The following is a 25,409-nucleotide window of genomic DNA, read 5'->3' on the forward strand; positions in this document are numbered from 1 at the left end:
ATCACAAAGTCTGTCACGATACGATTTCAATTCTATTCGATTCACAAGTCTGCGATCGATATATTGCGAAATCAAATGCCCATCTGATTTACATATCAATACATTTAAAAAAACAATTCAAACATGATTTAAACATTTTATTTCTGTTATTACAGGCACCAGGCATTTAAATATATATTTTTCTTAATTAATGAACAAATAAAAATAAATGACCTGTTCAGTATAGTCTCACACTTCTCATGTTTAAGTGCATTTTTTAAACCAGTCAATTTACAAGTGCCCTGATTACCTTTCAGTTATAAAGAAACAAAAATAGATATTAAGCTTATGGCTATCAATGCCGTGTTTCTTCTTCAGGTGAACAGCCAAATTTGTTGTTTCCCGTGTATTTTGACTCACACTGGCACCTGTTACATACGACATACGTTTTGTCTGTTGAGCCGTCCTTCTGTTGGAATCCAAAATATTTCCACAGTGTTGATTTAAATCCAGCAGGAGAGCGAGTTTCATTATCTGTGTTTTCTGCCTCATCTGCCTTGTTGCTGAGGCGGACGCAGAGCGCAGCTGTGCACGGAAATGGTGACAGACGTGCCTTGGGAATTTCAAAATAAAAGCGTATTTTAAAGATGACTATGTGAATCAATGTTTTTTTAACTAATATATCAATTTAAATCGATGTATTGTTACACCCCTAATATATATATTTATACACACTGTATATATAGTATATAAATACATAACTTTAAAGTGTCATGTGAGTCAGTGTCATGCTTTAAATGTCAACAGTATTTCATACTATGTTATTAATTGTCATTTGTTATTAAGTGCTGTATTGCTTTATTTATTCACTTAGTATTTTGACATCCTGTTCACATACTAATTGTCATTATTTATTAATTACTTAATTGTAATATAAAATAATGTTGTCTTTTTATATCTTAACATGTGGTGCCTTCATCTGAGGTAAGTTTAATAACGTTCACAAATGTATTTCTCTGCTTCTGTAGGTTTTTTTAACTGCAACTATAGGCTCTTCCTCTTGGATTTCCTCTCCCCTCCTGTCCCCCCCTCTCCTCTAATTGCCCCCAACAGTTGATAAGAGTTTTGTCCTCTTCAACATACTCCCTAATGGCTGCTTCACAGTAATCATCCACAGCTGCACTGGAGTGGAGACACACAGACAGAGGAGCAGAGAGTGATCAAAAGGTTCCTGTAATTTTTGTAAAGGCTACGACTCGTCCTTTTACAATCCGATCTCAGGTTTAGCTGTCAGCCCTTTCATCTCCCTGGGAGGAGAGAGAGTTTGTTTCTTTACAAATACAACTCTGAGGTAAAAGCCTGGTTATCAATAACCTCATGTTTTGTGCATCTTCTTAGCTAGAAATGACAAGCAGCGGAATAATAAAAAGAAAAAAAAAAACCTGCAAAGCTGATGAGCAATTCACACATTCTGATCCACCGGAAGTGTTGCGTTTTCAATCGGCACAGATTCACTGGAAGTGGTAAAAGACGTCCTCCACTCAAGCAGAATGTGATGCTGATTGCTTATTAGCATGACAAGGGGTTTGCGCCAATTGGTTTCTGCCAATTCAGGAACTCGAAGAGCTCACTCTTTCTGGTTGTTAGCTACAAGAAGGATGAAAATTCAGAGAAATATGTTGAATCAGCTGAATATTTCTGAGTCTGAACAAACAACATACAAAGAAAAACATGACTTGGTTTGACCTTAAATAAATGGACGAAGATGCTATGATAAAAGCAAAACACATACACATTCAGCATAAATCAACATTTTTAAAACATATTATACAAATAGATCTTTCAGTGTCTGGCTTAGAGTTCGTTTAGCGTATATCTTAGATCCTTATATACTGTTTCTTTTTATACTTTATATTTTTTGCTATTTTTGGGTGTAACTGGGACCTCGAGTACACAATTTTGTTCCATCTCATGTACCACATGTGATGTGAATGAAAATAAAGAGACTCAAACTCAAACTTGGAAATAAAAAAGAGCATTTGGAACAATAAAAACAGTGACAGGCATTGTAAAACTAAAAGCACGTACAGTGATCTTGTACTAGTGATTGTACTGAATTTAAAAAACAGGCCAATAAGAGGTTGTGAATTGCAAATATGAATTTAGAATATGCAAATGTATGATACATTCAAGCTCTTTTCAAAAAAGAAGTTTGTCATTTTATTGTGCAGGTTAGACCTCAAATAAGAGTCAATGCTCTAAATGATTGACAAGCTTTAGAACAATAAGTAAAAAGAGTACCGCATATTATACGTCCGTCGACAAACTGTTACCCAACAATCTATAGCAGTGGTCCGAACAAGCAAAGACCTTGTACATTTGACCTTGACTGTGACCTTGACCTTAGAGCTGGGGTGATATGCAACACTCCGTCTAGTGGTGGTACAAATTTCTATTAAGTTTCATTAATGTTTCTTGAGCGGATCAGAACAAGTACATACACTATGGCTATCAGATAAGTACCAGATATGTGCCCATCTACCCTGTAAGTATGAAGTACATACCTGGTATGTACTTGGTTTGTACTTGGTTGATAATAGGTACAAACCCTGTATGTATACAATACATACTTGATTAGTAATGGGTACAAACTGTGGAGTCAATCTGAGTGAAGCAGGCTGCTGCAGCCAATCAATATTAGCAAACATAAAAACAACTGTAATTCAATCATTTTAACAGATATTGACAAAGTTTGGTGTGGAAGTAGTGCAGAGTCTTCCTGCAACATAAACTCTGAGCACAAACTGACTGCATTTAATCTTTTTAAACACTTTGGCATTTGCTGTTGGAGTCAACCGTGTCTCTGCTAATATCTCAAACTACTGGGCAAATCTTCGTGAAACGCTCAGAGTAATCATTACACACACATTTACAGCTGATTAACTTTTGGAGTCAACCCAAATCAGTATGGCTGCCACATCTAATTGATCTAAGCAAACACGAAAAATGTAAACAACAGTCAATTTTAAAATATGTGGAGTAAAATCTGATGTGGTAGAAGCTAAGACTTATCTCCAACACACACTTTGTGCAGATCACAAAAGCTCTTTGTCTAAGGCTTTGGTATGCAATATGACAGGTAATATGCAATCCATTGTTATGCAATTGTTTATTTGGGTGTCCAAAACCTTCTTAAAATGTCTTCAGTTCATCCAAAATGCTGCTGCCAGAGCCTTAATGAGATTTGATAGGAGAGATCATCTCTCCAGTTTTAGCTTCTCTCCATTGGCTCCCTGTCAAATTCAGAAAAATAATTCAAAATCTTACTTCTAACCTACAAAGCTCCCAACAACCTAGCTCCATCTTGTATTACAGATCTTATTGTTCCATATTTTCCTAACAGAGCACTTCACTCTCAGACTGCAGGTTTACTTGCGGTTCTTAGACCTTCCAAAACCAGAACAGGAGGAAGATCTTTCAGTTATCAGGCTCCTCTCTTGTGGAACCAACTTCCAGTTTCTGTCTGTGAGGCTGACACGTTGTCCAGTATTAAGACTGGGATTAAGTCTTTATACTGTAGTTATGCTGCTATAGGCTTAAACTACTGGAGGACAAATTGACCTCATTTCATCAAATGAATAGTTACAAATGAATACAAACGCACAGTTTATATTTGTAATAATTTCTATCTTAACATTTGTTTTGTGTCTTTCCTCCTATAAATAGTACATTTGGACCTGCTGTTCTGTGTCCGTTTCTCCTTCTTGCCCTCTCAAACCCCAGCCGGTCGAAGCAGATGGCCGCTTGTCCTGAGCCTGGTTCTACAGGAGGTTTCTTCCTGTTTAAAGGGAACTTTTTCTTTCCACTGTTGTCTTTGTGCTTGCTCAGGATGGGAGATTGCTATGAAATGAAGACTCAACACAATCGTCTGGGTTCCTTAGATAAAGAACTTTACTAATTGGCTTTTATGTATAGGAATGTTTTTGTACAGTGCCTTGAAACAACTTCTATTGTGACTTGGTGCTATATAAATAAACTGAACTGAATTGAATTAAATTGAGGTATGCTACATTTACATTGCAGCCTCAACCTCATTTGCAGCTTGTTTGCAAATGTGTTCCTTTTAACTGCTTTGTAGTACTCCCACTCAATAAGCAGACACTTTTCTATTTATGCAAATACTTTTACAATCATGTTTTCCTTCTGAGCAAACATTGACTTACACAGATGTTGCATCAGTCAAGCGTAGAGCCATTTGGAGAAGATCCAAAGTTTTCAGTCAAGATGCAATAATTTGAACATGCCTCTTCAGTTACACGTGTGCTCCCTATAGGAAGCCAGTATCCTCATGCTTTTGAATCCATAAACTATGGAGAGCACATCAACCGAGCTTTAGAATAAAAGTTTTGCAAGGAGAAAAAGTCTGGAAGATCTCGGGAGATGTTCATAAATAAATAAACACTTATTTGCAGACAAACTGAGCCCAGCAGCCTGCAGCTCAGGCTGAACAGAGGTTATTGGCTGTGCAGAGTTTGATCAGAGTTCTGCTCAGAAACTTGTCCTTGTTCATCTAATCCACTATATGTTCCTTCTAAAGATTTAGAACCTGGCAAAAACAAACAAAAAAAGCCCTGCACAAAGTTTGGACATTATGTTCAGGTGAGGCAATGATTTATAGAGCGCACCTGGTCATGTCCCTTCTTTTTCTTCTTCTTCTTCCCCCAACAGCCCGAACTCTCTGCGTCCTTGCCTCCAGTGTCACATAACAGACCGTCCAGCTCTTCAGACCCGCCCTGCTGGCTGTGAGACGTCTCTGCAGCCAGGCGGTACGACAAGTTCCTCAGGATGCACACACAGTTCTCCACAGTCTGAAGGAGAGAAGGTCAAAGAAAATGTAAAATGGAGAGAAAGGCTAAATTAGGCAACGATACCAACCAGACAACACATTCACATACAGACACACACACGGTGACAGCGCGACTGTAGTTTGGAGGATTTCTGCAGATTAAAAAAAATGCATCTTCTGGTTGTGAGCTTCCACTCGCAACAAATACAAACAACACTGACTCATCAAATTCACATGGTTTCATATGACACTTTCATATAAACACACACAAACACACACAGAAACTCCCACTGATTATGGTCCTGAGTCACTGTTTGGATTTAGTAATAATGCTCGAACATTTCAGTTCAATGTCAATCGCAGAACTGTAAAACAACTCGATTCATTCCTATTTTAAAAGATAAATGCACACAATCCAAATAACACTAGAGTTTGAAGATACTTGCCAAATTGAATGTTGTGTTAAAAAGGCAAAAGTAGTTTGTACACTGAACAAAAACTATAAACACAACACAATTTTGTTTTTGCTCCTATTTTTCATGAGTTGAACTCAACTGCACACTCCCTCCAAACGTGTGACATCTGTGGCGTTGTGCTGTGTGATAAACCTGCACATTTCACATTTTGGAACGGCCTTTTATTGTGGTCAGCCTAAGGCACATCTGCACAATGATCATGTTGTCTAATCAGCATCTTGATGTGCCACACTTGTGAGGTGGATGGATTATCTTGGCAAAGGAGAGGTGCTCACTAACGCAGAGAAAAAGGCCTTTTGTGTACATAGAAAAAGTCTTAGATCTTTCTACAGGTGTGCAGTGGAGAGCATCCTGTGCTCCAGCATCAACGTGTGGCATGGAGGCTGCACAGCTGCAGAAAGAAAAGCTTTGCAGAGAGTGGTGAAGGCTGCACAGAAGATGTTGGAGTCAATCTCCCCACCATCACAGACATTTACACCTCCAGATGCAGGAAGAGGGCCACCTGCATCATGAAAGACCCCACTCACCCAGCACACACTTTTTGCCCCACTCCGCACAAGCAGAAGGTTGAGGAGCATTAAGTGTAGAACCACTAGACTGAGGAACAGCTTCTACCCTGAGGCTGTTAGACTCATGAATCTCTAACTAGAATAATCACTGTGAAAAATGACTGTGACAAAGTTACTGTAATGCCTCTTGATTGTTGATATGTTCTGCTGACTATCTATGCTGCTGATTTCATGCTGCTGATTTATTTCATGTTGCTGTGTTCATTCGTCCTCATCTGCTCACACATACTCATGTTCGTGATGCTGTTGTTGTCTGGTGCATTGTTTTTGTACTATTAGTGCTTAGTGTTTTCTTAGTTTAGTGTATTTCTTAGTCATATCTTGGATCTTACTACTGTTTTTCTTTACAATTTGTAATTTTGTTGGATGTAACTGGGACCCTGTGTACATAGTTTTGTTCCACCTCATGTAGCACATGTGATGTGAATGACACTAAAGAACTTTGAATCACTGAATCTTTGAGTTCAGCTCATGAAAAATGAGACCAAATCAAAAGTCTTGCATTTATATTTTTGTTCAGTATATGTATAGTTTATGTGCATGGACCAGTAGTTTTGATACAGTATGTGTATGAAAGAGAGAAAGACTGCGAGTGTTTTACCTTGCTGTCAATCTCGCTGCTTCCCAGAGCGGTCTGGATGACGTAGAGCAGAGCGTCGGTTAAACCCTCACACTCCCTCATCCTCCTCCGAGCCTCCTCTCCAGCAGAACTTACATTCCTGTTTCACACACACATAAAAACACACGTGCTTCATTATTAAACTAAAGGCCTAATATTCATTGAAATAATGCATATTGTCTGTTGCCTTAAACATCTGAGTTTTTAGACTAAGATCTTCTTATGTAGCCATTTTGGTCAAACCTTGAAAACAACAATGGGCACCAAATAATGAGACACAGTGAAATGTCACTCAAACGGGGTTCAGCTGCTCTTCTTTATGTGCTGTAAAATGTGAATCTTCTTCTTTACTTTTTGAAGCGGAACATCTCCATGTTAGTTGGCGCAAGAAGATACGAGCACATAAAGACTGTGAAAAAGCAAAGAGGTGGCAGGGGGGAATCATGAGTATGAAAGAGTGAGGCACAGACGGGGCAAGCCAGAAAGAGAGAGGGATAAATGAGGTTTAATACAGGTGAAAAAGGAGAACTGGAGATCTGTGATGAGATAAACATAGAGAATGAAAGTGAGTGACTAAAGGGGAGGAAATGGAAATGGAGAGGGAGAGAGAATTTGAAATTGAGGATGATAATGGGAGAAGGAAGGAGCAAAAGGAAGAGAGAGCAGGTGGCTGGCGATATAAACCCGCCATGAAATATTCAATCTTTAATCAGACTCCCAGCATTCCCTAACGAGGCATGAGAAAGATGAATTAGCTCTTTGAGTTTAGGGAGCTGAGCCACTCCGAGTTATCTTTCTCTCTCTCTCTCTCTCTTTCACACACACACTTAAACAACACCCTCCCACCCCCCAGTACTGGACTAGAAATGTCCATTTTCAAACCTATGGAGAATTAAAAACCACTGAAGCTTTTGTTTGTACAGACACTGAAGTTACAACAAACACACACGCTTTTATTTTTTTTATGAATAAAATATTGACAAACAACAGATTTAAGGAGCAAAAGAACAAATTTTAAGTTCTTCAAATATGGTTATATCATTACAGTTTTTAAACCTTGGACTTTATGATTTAAAGTCTATGTCAAGACAGACAGGTTCTACACTGACTTTGCCCCCTTAACTTGTGGGGTGCTCCAAGGCTCAGTTCTGGGTCCACTTTTGTTTTCCTTTTATATTATCCCATTTGCCGGCATTATTCAATTATTTTCTGATATTTCCTATCACATTTATGCTGATGACATTCAATTGTATTTTTCATTTAGACCACACCAGCTGGACAGGTTGGCCATCCTTGTCCAATATTTGTCCCGTATCAGTTACTGGCTCACCAGTAACTTTTTGATTTTTAAACACCAGTAAGACGGAGACTTTGATTACTTCTCCCAGTCACCTACATCCAACAATCAATCAGACAATTGTCACTTTTTGCCCAGTAGCCAAATCAAAAGTAAAAATAAATCTAGGAGTCACATTTGACTTATCATTAGGCGCTGAACCACACATTAGGGCTATTTCCCATTCTTGTTTCTTTCATTTAAGAAACATTTCTAAAATACAACCCCTACAGTCTCCAGAGTTGGCCTAGAGAAAATCATTCACGCTTTTGTGTCATCACATCTTGAAACATAAAATGGCCTTATTACCTGCTTGGACAAGTCTTCTGCCCCACGTCTACAAGCAAAACAGAACACAGCTGCCAGACTTCTCATCAAATCCAGTAAATACTGTCATATCACTCTGGTTCTATATTCACTACAATGGCTCTTCTTTTTTCATCCAATGCTGTCTGACCATGCTCTCTCCTGCCACAAACGTACAGTCTCCAATTTCCCTCAGGTTTCTTCTTTTACACAGAATGTAGTCTACCTGCATAGTTCTTCCTCTACTCTATGTTCCATTCTCTTGGCAAAATCCATCACCATCTATCCGTCCTGGTTTCTTTCCTTGACACTAAACCTACCCATTAATTTATCAAGATTCATGCTCAATAATTCAGTTAAAACATTCAACAGTGTTCAATCAGGTCATCTGGACAGTTTCATCTTTTTGCTGAGAGACGTTTTGCCCTCCTACCCATCATTTCCTCATCCCCTCTGTTTTCTTCACCAACATGCCCATTCAGGTTTGCCATCACCACTCCTTCCTCCATGGGATTACGCTCTATCACTTAATCCGGATTCTTCCAAAATGTATCTTTCTCTTCCACATCACACCAAACCTGTGGAGCATAACCCCTGACAACATTTAGCATCAGACCTTCTACTTCTATCTTCAGACATATCACCCTATCTGGCACTCTTTTCACCTCTACTACATTCTTTGCCAACTCCTCCTTCAGGATCACCCCTACTCCATTCCTCTTTCTATCCACACCATGGTAAAACAGTTTAAACTCTGCTCCAATGCAGAGTATGTGTTATGAATTACTCACTGTTACTACATAATGTTGATTAGAACTGGTAGTCAGCATAAATTGGGGTGGTTTTTAGGGGAAACAAATCGGGGTAAAATCTGTCTACTAATTTACGAGATATTTTGCTAACAAACCAACACGTGCACATACATAGACATGGGCAAATTCATTATTACCTTTGTGTTCAGTGGTGGGTGGTGATACAATTAACGAGCATGCAGCTGATCTGTCTTCCAAGCTGAAATAATTTCACCGTGGGGCCTGGCTGAACTGAAAGTGTCCCTAAAAAACAAAACTTTATCTGTGAAAATACCTAGCACTTAAGGAAGAGACTTTATGCGCTTTGTTGCCACGTTTTGCCGCTTAATAGATGATTTTGTGTGTTTATGGCCTATCCTACATGTAAATTCATAAAACGCAGCACAGTGTTAAAACTTTAATCAGAGTTCTTTCTGGGGCTGAAGCCTCTTGTGATGGCAGAAAAGATGCAGGGGAGCGCAAACATAAACTTTTACTGCAGCTTTTTAAGTCCCAACCCTACAAGAAGTGTGTTTTTTGGCCTCTTTGTAGCGGCAGAACCACATTTTGAACACAACACTCATATAATCACCCTTTTATAGTCCACTTGTTAGGAAACAGTGGCTTGTTTCCCATCCAGCAGTAGCTGAATTATTAAGCAACATAAACATTTAGGACATTTTGACTGTTTGGCTAATGTAGCGCTAAATGCTAGAGCTGCTGCTAAAGCTAGTTTCCAGATATAACTTTTAATGTTTGGAGCTAAACAGGTAGCATTTAGTTTTCTCCTAAAACATTTTACATCTGTGAGGGTGAATCTTGGCAACTAAGCAATGAGCTAAATTACCTAGAAAGTTAAACTATGTAAAAACAGATCCACATTACAACACTGAAAGCTGTTCATCTAGGTCTTTAAAATAAATAATATATTCAGAAGACAAAGAAATTGAGATTCTTTATAACTTTTTTTTGCATGTCAGCAGTGATAAATTCCCTGCAATGAATAAATACAGGTGGACAATCAGGAATCTGCAGGAGTCTGTGTGGATTTGTCTGTTAGCAAAATATTCCGTGAACATGCAACGTAGCGGGAAATGTCTTCAAATATCCTCAGGGAGAACAAACACTGTAGCGTCCTACAAAAAGTATTAGAAATTAAAAATTAAAATTTGTACGTTACAATTATATTTCCATGAGACTGTAATTTGCAGAAAATTAATGGTCTGAAATAAATTTTATAAGGTTGTCTCCAGGAAGAAAAACTATCCTGATAGAAGATAATATGTCATGTATCTGCATCTACCTGGATTATTGAGCATGCATCAGGATATAATATGTCATGCTTCTGATACTATCGCTAGTTTTAAAGTTGTAGTGCATTTTGATTTAATTTAACAGAGTGAAAAGCTAAAAAAAAGGAGAAAAACATGCACAAAGAAACTGAGACATCCATACACTTTGCGACTTGGTTTTCTTTTATCTTAGACTTCCAAACAAACCATAACTGGACCCGACTCTAAACTTGTCTGGTACCAGTTTACAGAAGAACATTAAGACTGACCAGGGCCCTATTTACTATAAACATTAATCTAAAGAACTTGCAAATCCAACATGCCTAGTGGTTATTCATAAAAAGGGCAAAAAAGAGCTAAAAAAAAAAAAGTGATTACACTTATTATCCACCATCACACACAAACACTGTTTAATTATGGAGGCAGATGATGTATTAGTCTGTGAGGTTAGCCTGACACCACCATTATCAAACATGCTGTAATTATCTCTGCTTCTTGTCCTCTTATATTCCTAATTAATGAAATGAGTTGAGCAAATTAGTACCCATACCACACACAAATAAAGAACATGTTTTTTAGAAAACAAATGTTTACCCAGGGTGTTTTTTTTATAAATGATTTTAATTGTAAAGGTACTTAAACTAGTACAAGAACAAATGTAGCAACAGTAATTGAACGTTACGTTCAGAACTTTTGAAGAGAGGCTTTGTAGAAAGAATATAAATAAATATTATCTTACCTGTTGCATATACTTCAGTTTGACTCTGACTGGACTGACAAGCTAACAGCTAATTAATTACATGGTGCATCGATTAAAGTGGGTCAGTGAATGAAAATTTTAAAACATTTAACATTCACCATTATTTATAATATATGGTTAATCCAGCACATTTAAAATAATATCCCTGCAGATAGTGCACCAGGCTGCACCAGAAAGAACAGTAAAATGCAAAATTGACAGTGAAAAAAGTTTATAATTAAAGTTTATAAAATAGCATTTGCATGGACCACAGTTATATTTTTGATTCAAGTTGTTTTAGGAAGTCAGCAGTTTGCTTTGGGCTTAGCTGCACTCTTCATAGCCAATAGGTCATCAATCTGGTCAGAATAAACTTTATTTCTCCAAATTGAGGTCATTCATAGAGCTATCTACAACAGGTAAGATATTAATTGTTCATAACCTTTAGACAGAACCCCAGTTTAACAGATCTATCCATTTGAAACTGGCACTAAAGTCTGAATTTGAATCCAAGGTTAAAAATCTTAGTTTATTTGCATCAGCAAAGCCTGTCCCTCTATGAATTATTTGTGTATTTATCTGATTTTCTATCATGGAATAGTTCTTGTTTTTATCCACATTGTGACGAATAGGATCAAAACAAGAAACACTTTTTTTGACCATTATGCAACTCAAGTAAGAAAATGAACAGCTGCATAGCGAGTCATCTTTATTCAGCTAAGGTTTTCAGCTTCCTGTGTGCAGGCTGGTAAAAATAACACTGAAGTCACGCTAAAAATATCTGACAGCTCTGATCCAAGTGAGACTGTTTTCCTGTTTGTGTTTTGAAGATAAAATACTGTTTATTATTTGTTGAAATGGATAAAAATAAAGATCAAGCTTATCTTAAAGGAACGTACAGTATATCACTGGCCTCCTGTCATGCTGAAGATTTGGACTAAGATTATCCAGTCTCATAATATTGTAAGGATCACACTCAGTTATGTTTTGCGAATGACTCTCAGCTACTACCACATCAAGTTGTTGCTCAACGTCTGTAAAACTGACTGAATTATAGACATTGTTATGTCCTTCAAGGTCAGTTGGCTGTGGCAGCCATATTGAATTGGATTGGCTCCAAAGTTTAAACACTTTTAGAGGTTTATCTAGTAATAATTTCTTAAAAGTTTTTTTTTTTTAATTAGCGCAGTGGTTCATGAGATATTTTGCTAACAGACTAACAGAGTTGACCACAAACAGAAAATTTTAAACAAAATTTTCATCAATCTGTTAGTGTCAAAAATGTGTATTAGGGATTAGTTTTGTCTACTAACAAACCAAGTGTTAGCTTAATATCTATAAACTTGATGGAGTTATAGACAGTTTTGTGGTTTTAACGTTCAGCTGGCTGTGGCAGCCATCTTGAATCAGGTTGACTAATCACTTGTAGAGTCCAATGATTAACGAATGCAAGTTTCTTTAAAATCCTTCCAGTGGTTCATTGGCTCTTTTGCCAACATACCGTCACAAAGATTATCACTTGCATTTTGGCTTTTTTTCTGTAGGTAAACAACTAAAACCTCGATGTAACTGACCGGAGGCAGCCCGTGGCGTTGCGGAGGACCTGTGAGGAGTGTAGGTGCAGCTTCCGATCCTCCTGCGTGTGCGGAGACGTGTCCCAGCCGGAGTGTGGGATGATCACAGCGTTGGTCAGCACAGCCAGGGCGTCCTGGATGATGGGCATCTTCAGAGCGTCACATGACGACAGGTTCCACAAAACACCTGAGGACAGAGGCAGAGCAGGTCCACAAGAGCTGAGAAGGCTGTGCAGATGAGACAAGAAAAACAGAAGACGCAAAGAAATACCAACAACAACTCCAGGCCAGAAAACACTGAAATATTTAGTAAGCAGTCAGACAAACACACAGTTATTGTTTCAGTGCAGCCATTTTGAAGTCATGTCAAGAAGATTAGCAATGAATCAAACACATCAAATATGTATTTTTCATTTGTTTTTACACCGATTTATTTTATCTTTGTAATTGTCCCAGACTACAACATCTCTCCAACTTTTACTTTCTGGCACATATAACTTATAAACTCAATAAAAGTATGTGTAAGTTTGCATTAAAAGCAAACATATCGATTGTTTAAATGCATAAACAGTAACCAGCTGTAGTCTCAAAAGATATTCAATCAGCACAGATTTTTGCTGCAGAAAACCTAATCTTTTATTTATTAGTTTAGGCCACAGTTGTGCAGCTGTAAAGAACAGACTCTTTCTTTCTTTCTTTCTTTCGTTTTTTTTTTAAACTACCGAAGCAGTGAAAGCAGTAAATCACTTACAAAAAAATTCAACTGTGCCTCTCTTTACTGTTTTTAATTCTCTCCTGAATTCAACATTCAGTGACCAGCCAACCAAGAAAGTGGAATTTTCTCCTGCCTACCAATTACTGTCCAGTCTTTTTTTTTCCACCAGCCACCACACACACACTCTCTCTTTTACCGGAATAGACAAAAGCTCTTCTCTGGAGAATACACCCCCACCCCGTCCCACCACTTCCACACAAACACACATTAACTTTTTAAGAACAGGACAACGAGGGTAAGAGACAAATAACTATGTTTTGCTGTGAAAGGCTTGGATTTCTTGGCTGGTTATAAATACTCACTCGTGCACACAAACTGGGGTAACCTTGAAGAGCTACACGCACAACACATCATAAGTCCTGCTGACCTTCCTCTTGCAAAGTGACTGCATCCTGATCTATGTACTCGTGTAATTATATGTTTGTTTATTTGAGTGTCCGTCGGTATCTGCACATATCTACGACCCTTTTTTATGGTAGCAATTATAGCTGGAGGGATAAAACACATCCTCAAATCTCTGTGTGTGTTTGAAATAAGGCGTTCTCTCGTAAGAGTGGTGTTGTTTACCCTCAGCTGGACAACAACTGAGTAATTGCAGCAGTTATCTCTTTCTATGTGTGTATATGTTTGGGTATTTAAGCCCCTTGATTAATAATTTAATCCCGTCAGATGTTTGGACATGCATTTGGTTGTATTGCACCCCTTTCACACTGGACGACCCCGCTATGACATAAAAAAAAAAAAAAGAAAATCAGCTAGAAAGCAGATGTTTATTTTAGGGTCTTGGTGTGGTGTTCAAGGGTGTATTAGGATATAATGAGCTTCCCTGGCATGACAGGTCATGGAGACATTTGAGCATACACAAAGCTTCTACAGTAAGGTAATCATGCTTTTATTATCACTGTAGCACTAGTGGCAGCATATCCATGACGTTGAGCCCATGCACCATGAAACTTGATCCACAGAATTAGAGGTAAGACTGGCCATGATGGTCTTACAGCTTGGCTACAAAAGTGATCATGAAAAAGGTTATGAAACAACTTGGCACAGAGGTCATACCATGATGGCAAAATAGTGCTACCATGGTGTTATATTCTAGTGTGTATCGATGATATATTCTGTCATAACCCACGTGAGTTGTACCAGCAGGGGCATATAGAGCTTGGTGAAACTGCAGGAAAGCATCTCAGGGATGTGAAAAATAGCTGGGAAAAACACATTTGGTGAGTACTATCAGCAAAGTAGCATCATCATTGTCTGCACGCTGAAGGAGGTTTTCCAGATTTGATACAATCCAGCCACATTCTATTAGGAGGGACTGTCATTTAGAGTGAAGGGGTACTAATGTGTGCAGAATGGTTTTGTGTTGTCCCAAAAAGATGCAAAATACTGATTTGTTCTAACCCAGTCCAAGCTATTTTTTTTAATCCAACCTTTATTTATACAGGTTAGTCTCATTGACTCACAAGGACTCATTTACAAGAGAAACCTCTTATAGCCAGACAACATATAAAGTACAGACAACAATAAACTACAGTAAAAAATACAAAATAAAAGTAGTGTTATAAAACAATAAAACATGGTGCAATACTTAAAAAAGAACATATTTGTTTGATGTTTCTATTGACCTTATCAAATGTTTAAAATCCCCTAAAAAAACTAAGGTAGACCGCTTCAGTTCCTGTTGCAAGTTGTTCTAGGAGCTGAGTAGGAAAAGGCCTTTTCAGTCCGCATTGAGAGATCGCTGCAGGTAATGATGGCCTGAGAGCGCATGTTGTAACTGCACTGACGGCGTGACATGTGGGAGGAGATATAAGAAGGTAGCAGACCAAGAAGGGATTTATAGATGAAAATGAACCAGTGTGAGAGCCTACATGTAGATAATGACGACCAACTGACCAAGGAGTACAGGATGCAGTGATGGGTAAGGTAGTTACAACCAGTCATGAATTATAGCAAAGCAGACAGAGGCATTTATGTAAATAATGTAACCATAGTCAATGGCTAGTAAGAAAGTAGCAGTTACAAGGTGTTTCTTGGCATTCAGAGTTAAGCAAGATCGATTTCTGAAAAAGAAACCCAGTTTTAATTTCACTTTCTTTATCAAATTTTCGACAAGCGGCTTAACAAAGAGATGTGCATCGACCAAGATTCTCAAGTATTTGTAAAAGTCCCAAAACTCAATAGGAACACCATCCATAGATAAGATAGGAGGAAGGACTGCTGTTGCCAACTTGCTGTTTGAAAACAACATCTCTTTGTTTTTTTTTCGGCATTTAGCACCAATTTGAGACCGAACAAGTCTGACTGAATGATGTCAAATGCAGACTGTAGAAGCTGGAAAACCTTGGCAACTGTGTTAGCTCGACAATAAACAATTATATCGTCGGCACAGAAATGCAAGGATGTGTCAGGAATGTTTTGACCTACATTATTTAAATGAATTGTAAAATGAGTGGGTCCTAAAATGGAGCCTTGTGGCACACCATTAGTGACCGTTAGGTAGCTAATTGTAATTACTTTGTATAATTGTGTGACATTCAATCTGAGTTACTCTCAAGATCAGGAAACCTGGTCTTTGCACTGGAAGGTTTCTGAGCTGTAGTGCTTGACAAATGTTTTGAAATATGTTCATTTGCATACTTGTGGATTTCCCATAAATTATACAGATTTTTCTCTATTTTTCATGACTATGGACGTACAGAGAAAGTCTTACGGATTTTTCAAAAACTCAACTTCAAATTTATTTTACGTTTCAGAGCCGGCCTGTAAACCAAATGTTAAGGTCACCCTTTCCTCGTCCTCCTCCTCTGCGACTTAGACTGTACGTTCAACATAATATTTATGTTGTTGTAAATAAAGTTTGTGACATGTGAGAGTACTAAGGATTTTTTTGTAGTTGTGAATTTTAAAGATTTCTGAAGATTCGTACACAGGTAAACATCCAAAGGGGTTGACAGGTAGTGGCTTCATCATCATCTTCATTAATGATTGACAGCTTTTGTCCCTGTGTTGTCTGACATACCAGGTCTTAGAAGTTTCCATTTCTGGCTGGAGCGTCTTGAACTTAAAGCCATTAAATTGCTCCAAAACGGTAAAATATTTAATTTCAAACAAGAAAGAAAACAGCCAGTTCTCCCTCTGTGTAAGATTTGCATACCGTTTCATTTTAAAAATAGAGACGACCCGATGACGGGTTCAGTAGGTAATATTCTGATTTCTTGCGAGTGAAAACATAAAGCATGATGTCACGTTGCAGCTGCAGGACAGAGATGATTTCTGTACAATCTTGAGAAAAGTCAGCTGTTCGCCAGCATCACCACTTATTGTCAAGTGAATGACATCATCTCCCTGAGGCGAAAGGCAGCAGAGTTTTATTTTTGATCAGACACACAAACACACCGGCTGTCTACACATCCACTCTTTGATGCTGCTGCTTCACTAACAAATATGAACCTGCACAAGCTCTAACAGCTACAACACACACACACACACACTCAGGCATGAGTGTGTGACAGATGAAGGAGGTTAATTGCCTCAGCCTTGCATCATGAGTGGCAGCAGGAGGTTGTGAGCGTGCAGTTAAAGTGAGGGAGGGGAAACGAACATGTTGGCTATCTGTCTGTATCTCCGATGCCATTTCCTTTCTCTGATTTGCAGCATGCTTAGATTCATTTCCCTCCCTCCCCCTTCACCTTTTCTTTCTAGGGCATTGCAGCATGGCTCTTTGTTGTATACACCTCAATTTGTCCAATTTGCTTCCCACACCTTGTAGGTTCGAGCTTGTGAGTTGGACTGCTGCGAATATGGAAAACTTTTCAAACAAAATTTGCATTCTTGTGCACACATATGTCCACACACAAGATAATTTAATAAAGCATGACACACTCCTGTTGCTCTCATGCATATTCAGGCATAAAGCTAAGAAATATCCACATCATCTGGTACAGTATTAGAATAAAAAAAGACTACACACACAAAAACATTACAATCACAACTATTGTTGGGTCTCAACAAAGCTTTTTTATCAGCAGACGATGTCTAATTATTGTGTGCCTTAACAACAGTAATCACCCCCGAGAGCTGCTTGTGTACAGGTGCATTTTGTGGTCAGGCACCTCTAAACGATCCACAGCAGAGGTTTAACCTTGAGAACGTCACTGAGTCTTTGTGTCTCCTATTACTGATGCTGCATACATCACTTGCCTTCTGAGCTGCTGTGTGGGAGGAAGATGAGTCCTCTGAACGCCTCAAAGGAAAAGTCAGGTTTTTTTTTTTTTTTTTGTTACTCTAGCATTTGATGCTGATGCAGCTAATAACCACATATAAGCACAATTTGTCTTTGCTACACAGAGACACATCTGACAAAATCTGATTTAAAATTAAAAGTAGTCCCTCGCTACTTTGCTGTTCAACTTCTGCGGACTCGCTCTATCGTGATTTGTGGACTACAGTCCAGAAAATTGTACAAAAAATTGTACAAAACACGCGATTGTGAACTGTACAGTAAAATCACTGTACTCACGTTGTTGGAAAAAAACTTAATGACAAAAAAATAATCATTCGGACAGGGGCCGCCATTTTGTAGTTTTCTTACAATAATTCTGCACTGCATCGCCAGCCCAAAAGAACTTCAATACCTACAAGGCAACAGTGCACTTCCCAGAATTCAACAGTGCTTCCAGCCTGCTGCTTTCTGCTAAAATGGAGGGAAAGTTTGATCTGATCTGAACCTGACTAAAAAGTTTGGTCCTTATTCATAGTGACTTTGGAGCTCAGTGACTCAAGAGAGCTGATCAAAACCGGACCAGAACTGAACCAGAACTTTCAGTCTTACCGGTCAATCTGAGTGCTGTTTGTCAGCCCAAGGAGCCTCTAGAGCGGGGAGCATTTCTCAGAGGTCCTGCGACTTCTCCGGAGCTCACCCGGGCTTTTTTCTTTGGATTCTTCTGGATTATTTGTACTCTTTCTGGCCCATTGTGTGGTTTTGGGCTGGCTCTCTGAAGGTCCAGCACTCTCTAAAAGCATCTTGGTGCTCAACGGTTATAGAGAGCTGATCAGAACCAGAACTGGACCGAGGCTGGTGAGTCCCCATATAAAATTTTGCAGTAGCTACTGTACAGTACTGTACATACTGTATACGTATGTTGTTAAAATGACGCAGGTTGAAGCAACTGCGTATGGAGATGCGTGCACAAACATATAACCCTCGCATGCGTGAGTCATTACAGGCTATAGAGAGCGGGCGTGCAACCTGTTGTATGTGTCTAGAGCCATCATCCCTAACCCGAGTCCAAAGCCTGGTCCGACCCGACCCAAATTTGGGGCAAGCCAGCCATGATACCGTGCTGGATGGGCAGGCCGGGTTGGTGTCGGGCTTTTGATTGCATCAGAGGATAAGCCACAATCCAATTATATGGCAACATAGCTTGCCATAAAATCCAATTATATGGCCCAAATGCAACTCTAGTCTGCTCTGCTGTGACAGACACTCAGAAAAGGAAGGGAGGGACAGGGGGAGGGGGGGCACCATCTTTACCCATAGCTGCTGCTGTCTGTGGGAGCTTCAGTGAAGTGGATGTCTGAGTGAGCGGCATGGATTGTTTATTTAAAATAATTGAAAGCGATCCAAACGGAGCCTTTGGTTCAGCTCCTCGGCGGTCACGGAGCAGGTCAGGCCATGGGGAAATGTCTCGATGCTCCTGATGACTAGTCCACCACTGGGTTTAAGAGTTTAGAACATTGCAAGAGTGTAGGAAGGGTTTCCAAAGTCTTAAAATATATATATATAAATACTATATATAAATATAACGTCACTACTTCGCGGAATTTCACTTATTGCGGACAGGTTTGGAACCGAACCCCCACAATAAACCAGGGACTACTGTTTTCACTAAAGTAATACTGTAATGCATGCTAAACGTTAAGCAACAACCTGAAGTTATCCATCAGGTCTTGGAGTATATTTTGGGGATGAGTCTCAGCTACTACCACACCAGATTATAGTTCAGTTTATGTAAACTTGTTGGCCATATATGTTTTTGCTAATTTTGGTAAGCTGTAGTGACATCTTGGATTGGACTGATCCAAAATGTAATCATTTGTAGATGTACATCCAGTAATGACAGTTTGAGAACTTTCCTTACAATTTGACTTGAATGAGAATCATTGGATTTGATACCCAGATGGTTGAGCATGAACTTTGTTCTCTACCGGATCATCAAATATGTAGCTAACGAACAGACAACTACAGAAGTTAGTAAAGTTTGAAACAAAGATCTTGCGTGTATTGACAGTGCTCTGAATATATGATGGGGATTACGTTTGGTTAACGGCACACTCAATTTTAGCTCAGTATCTGTAAAATTGACTGAGTTACTGTATATCCATTTTTGCAATATCTAATCATGATGAGTAGCTATGGCAGCCATTTTGAACCGAGTTGACCCCAAAAGTTGATCTGTTCTAGATGTCCATTGATTACTTCCTAAAGGATTTTTGAAAACCATCTACAGGTTCACGTTGTTTTTTTTGCCAACAGACAGACACAAACAGTCCCACAGGTATACGCAGGAAGAAAGCCTGGCACTCATGGCATACATTAGCTTACATGCATTTTGTACCTATCCAATGTAAATATATATTGTAAATGCTTTGATACGTGTCTTACAAAGATTTAGTAAGAAATTACATATTTTAAATCCAATTCTATATCCCATAACACCATGTTTGTTGTTTGACATGATGTATGTCTGTTATTTAAAGGCTTCACATCTGACTGGTTTTACATAGCACACACAAGTTGTTGTAAAATGTTTTCAGTGACAGATTCAGACAACTTCTGCCCTTTTCAGATGTCACTGCCAGTCAGGCGATTTCTCATGCAAGATAGCATCTCGCCACTGGAATGACTCCAAAGTGGCGCAGCGCTTCGAATAGAGAATGAGGCTTAGGCCTTGTTCATAAAGAGATTTTTATTTCCTTTGCTATACGTGTTTGGACAAACCTGTGAAATCAGCAAACGAGTGGAAAACAGCGCAGGCATGAGCAGAAACATGAACGAGGCAGCAGAACTGTTCACAACCATGACTGTTCTCAATTCTCTGCTGTATTCAGAACAACTGGACTCCACAAAAAGTTTAGGATTCAAAACAACTAGTTTTCTTTTCCTTATCAAATTATCTTCTGGCAAAAACTGTTTTAATCTTTAAAATAATATATGATAATTTTGGGACTATAAGACGCTACTTTTTTCACTTTGAATACCGCGGCTTATACAACGCTGCGGGTAATTTATGGATTTACTTTTTTTCTGACGGGCTAACGAGCTGCGGGAGTTTCCCCCCTCGTTGTACACAGCAAAGTATTTGCAGCCACTTGAAATAAGTGTGTGTCCTAAATTAAATCAAATTGCGAATTTGCCTTGAGACAAAAGTGACGCTGAGAGCGACAACGAAGAGAGACTGACGACATGTGTGATGATGTTTCTCTGAGGCTGTTTCAATTCTGATACTGAAGAAGACGACTTTAGTGGTTTTAGTGCACAGGAGGAAGATGAACATGGTGTTCAATGACTTTTCCTGGTAGGCTACTGTTTTTTATTTTATTTTTTAACCTGCTGCATTACAGGTACTGTTCAATTAAAAAAAAACATTTTACTGTATGTATTTGTATGTAACCAGTATGTATTTAATTAAAAGTTTAAAAAATATTTCTGTATAAATATCTCCTGTTACAATGTGGGCACCTGCGGCTTATACACAAGTGTGGCCTCTATATGTACAAAATAGTTTTTCTTTCTTAAATTTAGTGGGCATGGCTTATATTCAGGTGCGCTCAATAGTTTGGAAATTATGGTATGTAGAATTTTTCCATTTTTCTTCTTAAAAGCCATCATTGTTTCCTTTGTTTTGCCTGAATCTGATGGGCCTTGTGGCAGGATTGGACCCTGACTGCAGAGAGTTCCTGTCACACTTTGAGTCTCACAGCATCCACATCTTTTCCTGAAGAACTCAAATCAGTTTAAGAAGTCCAGACATGACTGCTGACAATGATTTGTGCCACTGCGAGGGAATAAAAACCTTGTACTGTAATGACAAGTGAAAACCACAGTGAATGGCAGTGCGCAGAGTTTAAAAGAGAATAAAGAAGTTAAAAGAGAAGCCGCTGTGTGAGAGGGCTGATGTCATCAGTCCTCTTTCTTCACTTTTGCTTCTCCTTTTCCTTAAACACCTTCAAACTTCGAGTTAAATGGATCTAACTTCAACTCACTTTCTAAAATAAAGACCATCCTTCTTAAAAAAAGAAAAAGACTCAGAAACTGTAAGGTTTGTTACAATTGCTGTAAATCCAAAAACTTTTATTAACAGTGAATTACAAGATTATGTTTGTTTGCATCACACGATGAATGCATATTAACATGACAATGATAAACTCGAGATTTTTGCCCGATCATTAAAATATGGTTTTTCATAATGTTTCCTGTCAGCACTTTTCACTAATCACAACTTCCTGTAATTTGTCAGGTTTCAGTCTGCAGCAGATCAGGACAAGATTTATTTATGTGGGAGACTGTGACGAAATGAAGACAACGCAATCTGCTTCCTTCCTTAGATAGAAAACTTTTCAAATTAGGGATTTGGAAAAATGCAACTAGTGCTTACATGGCTCTGTCACAAGGAAAATAATTACAGTAAACCTTAAATATCCACAAAGTCCAAGTTGATCAAATAAATACTGTAATAGTATTTTTCTAGATGGGTCTTTTTCATTTGTTTTCTTGAGAAAAAGTGTAATTCCTTTAACCAAAGTCCTTCATCCATTACATGCACTTCTCCTTTATGGGCTAAGGGGAGCTGGTGCCTATCTCCAGCAGCCACTGTGCGAGAGGCGGGACAGGTCGAACGTTTATCACAGTGGACGCATACAGAAAAAACAAGATAAACAACCATTCACAATTTAACGACACTAGAGTTACCAGTTAATTTAACATGCATGTTTTTGGTTTGTGGGTGGAAACTTCAGTACCCGGAGAAAACCCATGCGAGCACAGATGATATAACTCCATCCAGAAATGAACCTGTGACCTTCTCGCTGTGAAGCAGCAGCTCTAACCACTGCACTGTTGGGCCGCCTGCAACAGAGTCTTCAACAAGAAAAGAGTTTTACCAAAGTGTTTTGTTCCTTAGTCACTTTTTAAGACCTCAGGTCAGAGCATTGAAGAGCCCAGAAGTAAAACGTTCATGTTGCATTTTTACTTATTGCATTTAGAGGGGGGGCATCTGCTGTTTTATAACTTTTGCTTTCCTTTCAAAAGATAATCTTTAGTCGTAAGCATGAAAGAAAAAGAGTCAGTAGTCAAAGGAAAAAGAGGGGAAAAGACTGAACAGCAGAGAAAAACATTGTTTGCGTCTCATTTGTGTGTGATGGGTGCAGGTCTTTGTGTGCAGCTGGGTCTGTAGCTGTAGCGAGGCAGGTAGTTCGACTTCCCGCTGAGATTCTGATACAAAATGCTCAGCAGACAAAGAAAAGCTGCCAGACAGGGCTGCAGATATACCGAGAGAAATGAGTGAAAACAGGGAAGTGGTGAAAGGCATAGAGGACAAGAGAGACGAGATGAGAATGAGTGACCAGTTATGAAAAACAAACTGGAAAGAGAGAAAGGCGGGGTCTATTTCCTACGGGTCATTGAACGAGAGAGAACAGAGGAGTCTGTCTGAGTCCGGTCGGCCGTTGTGCTGATTAATTTGTGACAGAGGGGATTTCTGTGCTGCGTGCCTTGAATTGCTGCTCTAATTTATATGGTAATCTTCCTTAAGACTCTAACAGCATATCAAGCCCTTTTTATTTGCATCTTTGTCAGGATTCAAACCGTTTTCAGACTCACAACACACATCAGCGTGCACAACGAAACACACACATGGTTCGTAATCTGCACAAAATGTGGCTGTATGTGGGAGTCACGAGGACATTTCTCACTTTCCTCTTAGGATTACTCAACAATGTTTTGTTAGAGCGAACGATGATGATAATGTTTGTCCCAAAGCAGAATTTCACATCAGCAGGAGATGTGAAGCGCAGCTGGACATGATGCAACTTTAAAGGCAACATGTGGGGCGCAGAAACCGCTTGCTGGAGATGACATGATCCTGTGTTTAAAATTTCTATCAAACTCATGGCATTTTAACTGTTTAATATACAGAAAGCTGATATTTAAGGTTTTTTGGAGTGGGATTTTGTAAAAAAAAAATTTAAAAAAAATGTAAATAAATATCTTACCTGTTGGATAGCTCTTTAAATGACCTCAGTTTGGAGCTATGACAGGGATGTTAAGCCATCAGACTGCCGGAGGGTTTCCAAGATCACAGTGGATTGGTGTGACCCCATCCCCAGTTCCACATTTCAAGGTTACTTCAGCAGAAATATAACAATACTTCTGCTGGAAGTGGTACATCTAGCTTGTGCTTGCATTAACCCTACAACTCCATATACATAATCAAAGAATAATAGACTAACAATGATGCAAAGGTTTAAAAAAAAATAGCATTTGTAAAAGCTGCTATATTTATTTGGGAAAACTGCTCAGATTAGTTAGTAGCTCATCAATCTGGTTAACATTAAACAAATTCTCCAATCTGTGGCTGTTCAAAAGGCTGTCTACAACAGGTAAGATATTAATTGCTCATAACTTTTCTACATACTGTAGTCCCACTTCAACAGCTTTGAACTCTGAGTGTTTTCTTTACATTTGCACCACTTTTTGTTGTCTAAGCTCAGTAAAACTAATCCAGATCTAAAATTAAACCAGTTTTGTGATTTATTGATGTTATAAACAGACTAAGTGAACATCTATTTACATCAAACTTGATTTTGATGGAGAAATATATTCGACTTATGTTTAAAGGTCAGTTTAAAGTATGCAGTCTGTATTTGCTGTAGAAAATTAGGTATTTAAAAAAAGAATTACACAGAAAGGTATGAACATTTGACAGAACACAAGAAGGGATATTGTAGTGACTTACTAAACAAAAGTAAGAGTGATATGAAAGCAATACAGGGAGTAATGAATAGTGTTTTGAAAAATCATAAAGTACTATCAAGTATTTCACAGTATTTTGTAAAAGATGACAAGAAAATCTACAAGCATAGTAAATGAATTAAATGAATATTATGTGAATGTTGGCCCAAGTCTTGCAGCTAAAGTACCAAATGTAAATAATGATGTGAGTCATAAAGTCATGGGTTGTGCCAACAGTATTTTCTATGACACTGATAAAGATGAAACACTGAGTATTGTGAAAACTCTTGCAGATAAAAGATCAAAAGACTGGATGGACATGGACATGATGCTTGTAAAGGATATAATAAGTTATGTTATTGAATCATTTACATATATATGTAATTTATAATTTTCAACAGGAACATTTCCAGAAAATATGAAAATAGCAAAGATAGTTCCTCTTTATAAGAATGGTGAGAAATGTGTGTTCACTAATTACAGACAAATATCCTTGTTGCCACAATTTTCAAAAATATTAGAGAAATTATTTGTAACCAGATTAGATCGATTTATAGATAAATGTAATATTTTAAGTAATAGTCAATATGGGTTTAGAGCAAATAATTCAACATCAATGGTTCTTGTGGAACTAATAAAAGAGATTACAACTGCTGTTGATCAAAAACAGTGTGGTGTTAGCGTTCTGTTGATTTATAAAAGGACTTCGACACTATTGACCACACCGTTCTCCTTGAAAAACTGAATAAATATGGGATTAGAGGATTAGCACTACAGTGAGTATCCAGTTGTTTGAATAATAGGAGACAGTTTGTACAGGTAAACGATGTAAGATCCAAATTTTGTGTTAATGGATGTGGAGTTCCTCAGGGCTCTGTGTTGGGACAAAATTTATTTATTTTGTATGAGAATGATCTGGTTGATGTGTCAGGGCTTTTGAAGTGTGTTTTATTTGCAGATGATAATACATTTTTTTGTTCGGGTGAAGGTATTGAACGGCTGTTAGAGATGATCGGATTCGTAAAAATACAAACTTGGTTCCAACTTAATAAGTTATCATAAAATTTGGAAAAAATAAACTAGATGACAT

General features: G+C 38.3%; 1 protein-coding gene across 1 annotated transcript in view; it reads right to left on the minus strand.

The window, feature by feature from the left end:
* ctnnd2b (catenin (cadherin-associated protein), delta 2b) overlaps nt 1–25,409 on the minus strand; it is a 226,433-nt gene that overhangs the window by 20,924 nt on the left and 180,100 nt on the right. The window contains exons 15-17 of the mRNA XM_037682127.1: nt 12,528–12,714; nt 6,472–6,589; nt 4,665–4,847 (exon numbers count right to left, since the gene is read on the minus strand). Of these exons, the coding sequence (XP_037538055.1) occupies nt 4,665–4,847; nt 6,472–6,589; nt 12,528–12,714 (488 nt within the window). The remainder of the gene's footprint in view (nt 1–4,664; nt 4,848–6,471; nt 6,590–12,527; nt 12,715–25,409) is intronic.

This window comes from Nematolebias whitei, chromosome 9 (genome assembly GCF_014905685.2).
Source record: "Nematolebias whitei isolate Nwh7 chromosome 9, NemWhi1, whole genome shotgun sequence".
In the NCBI taxonomy this organism is placed as follows: Eukaryota; Metazoa; Chordata; class Actinopteri; order Cyprinodontiformes; family Rivulidae; genus Nematolebias; species Nematolebias whitei.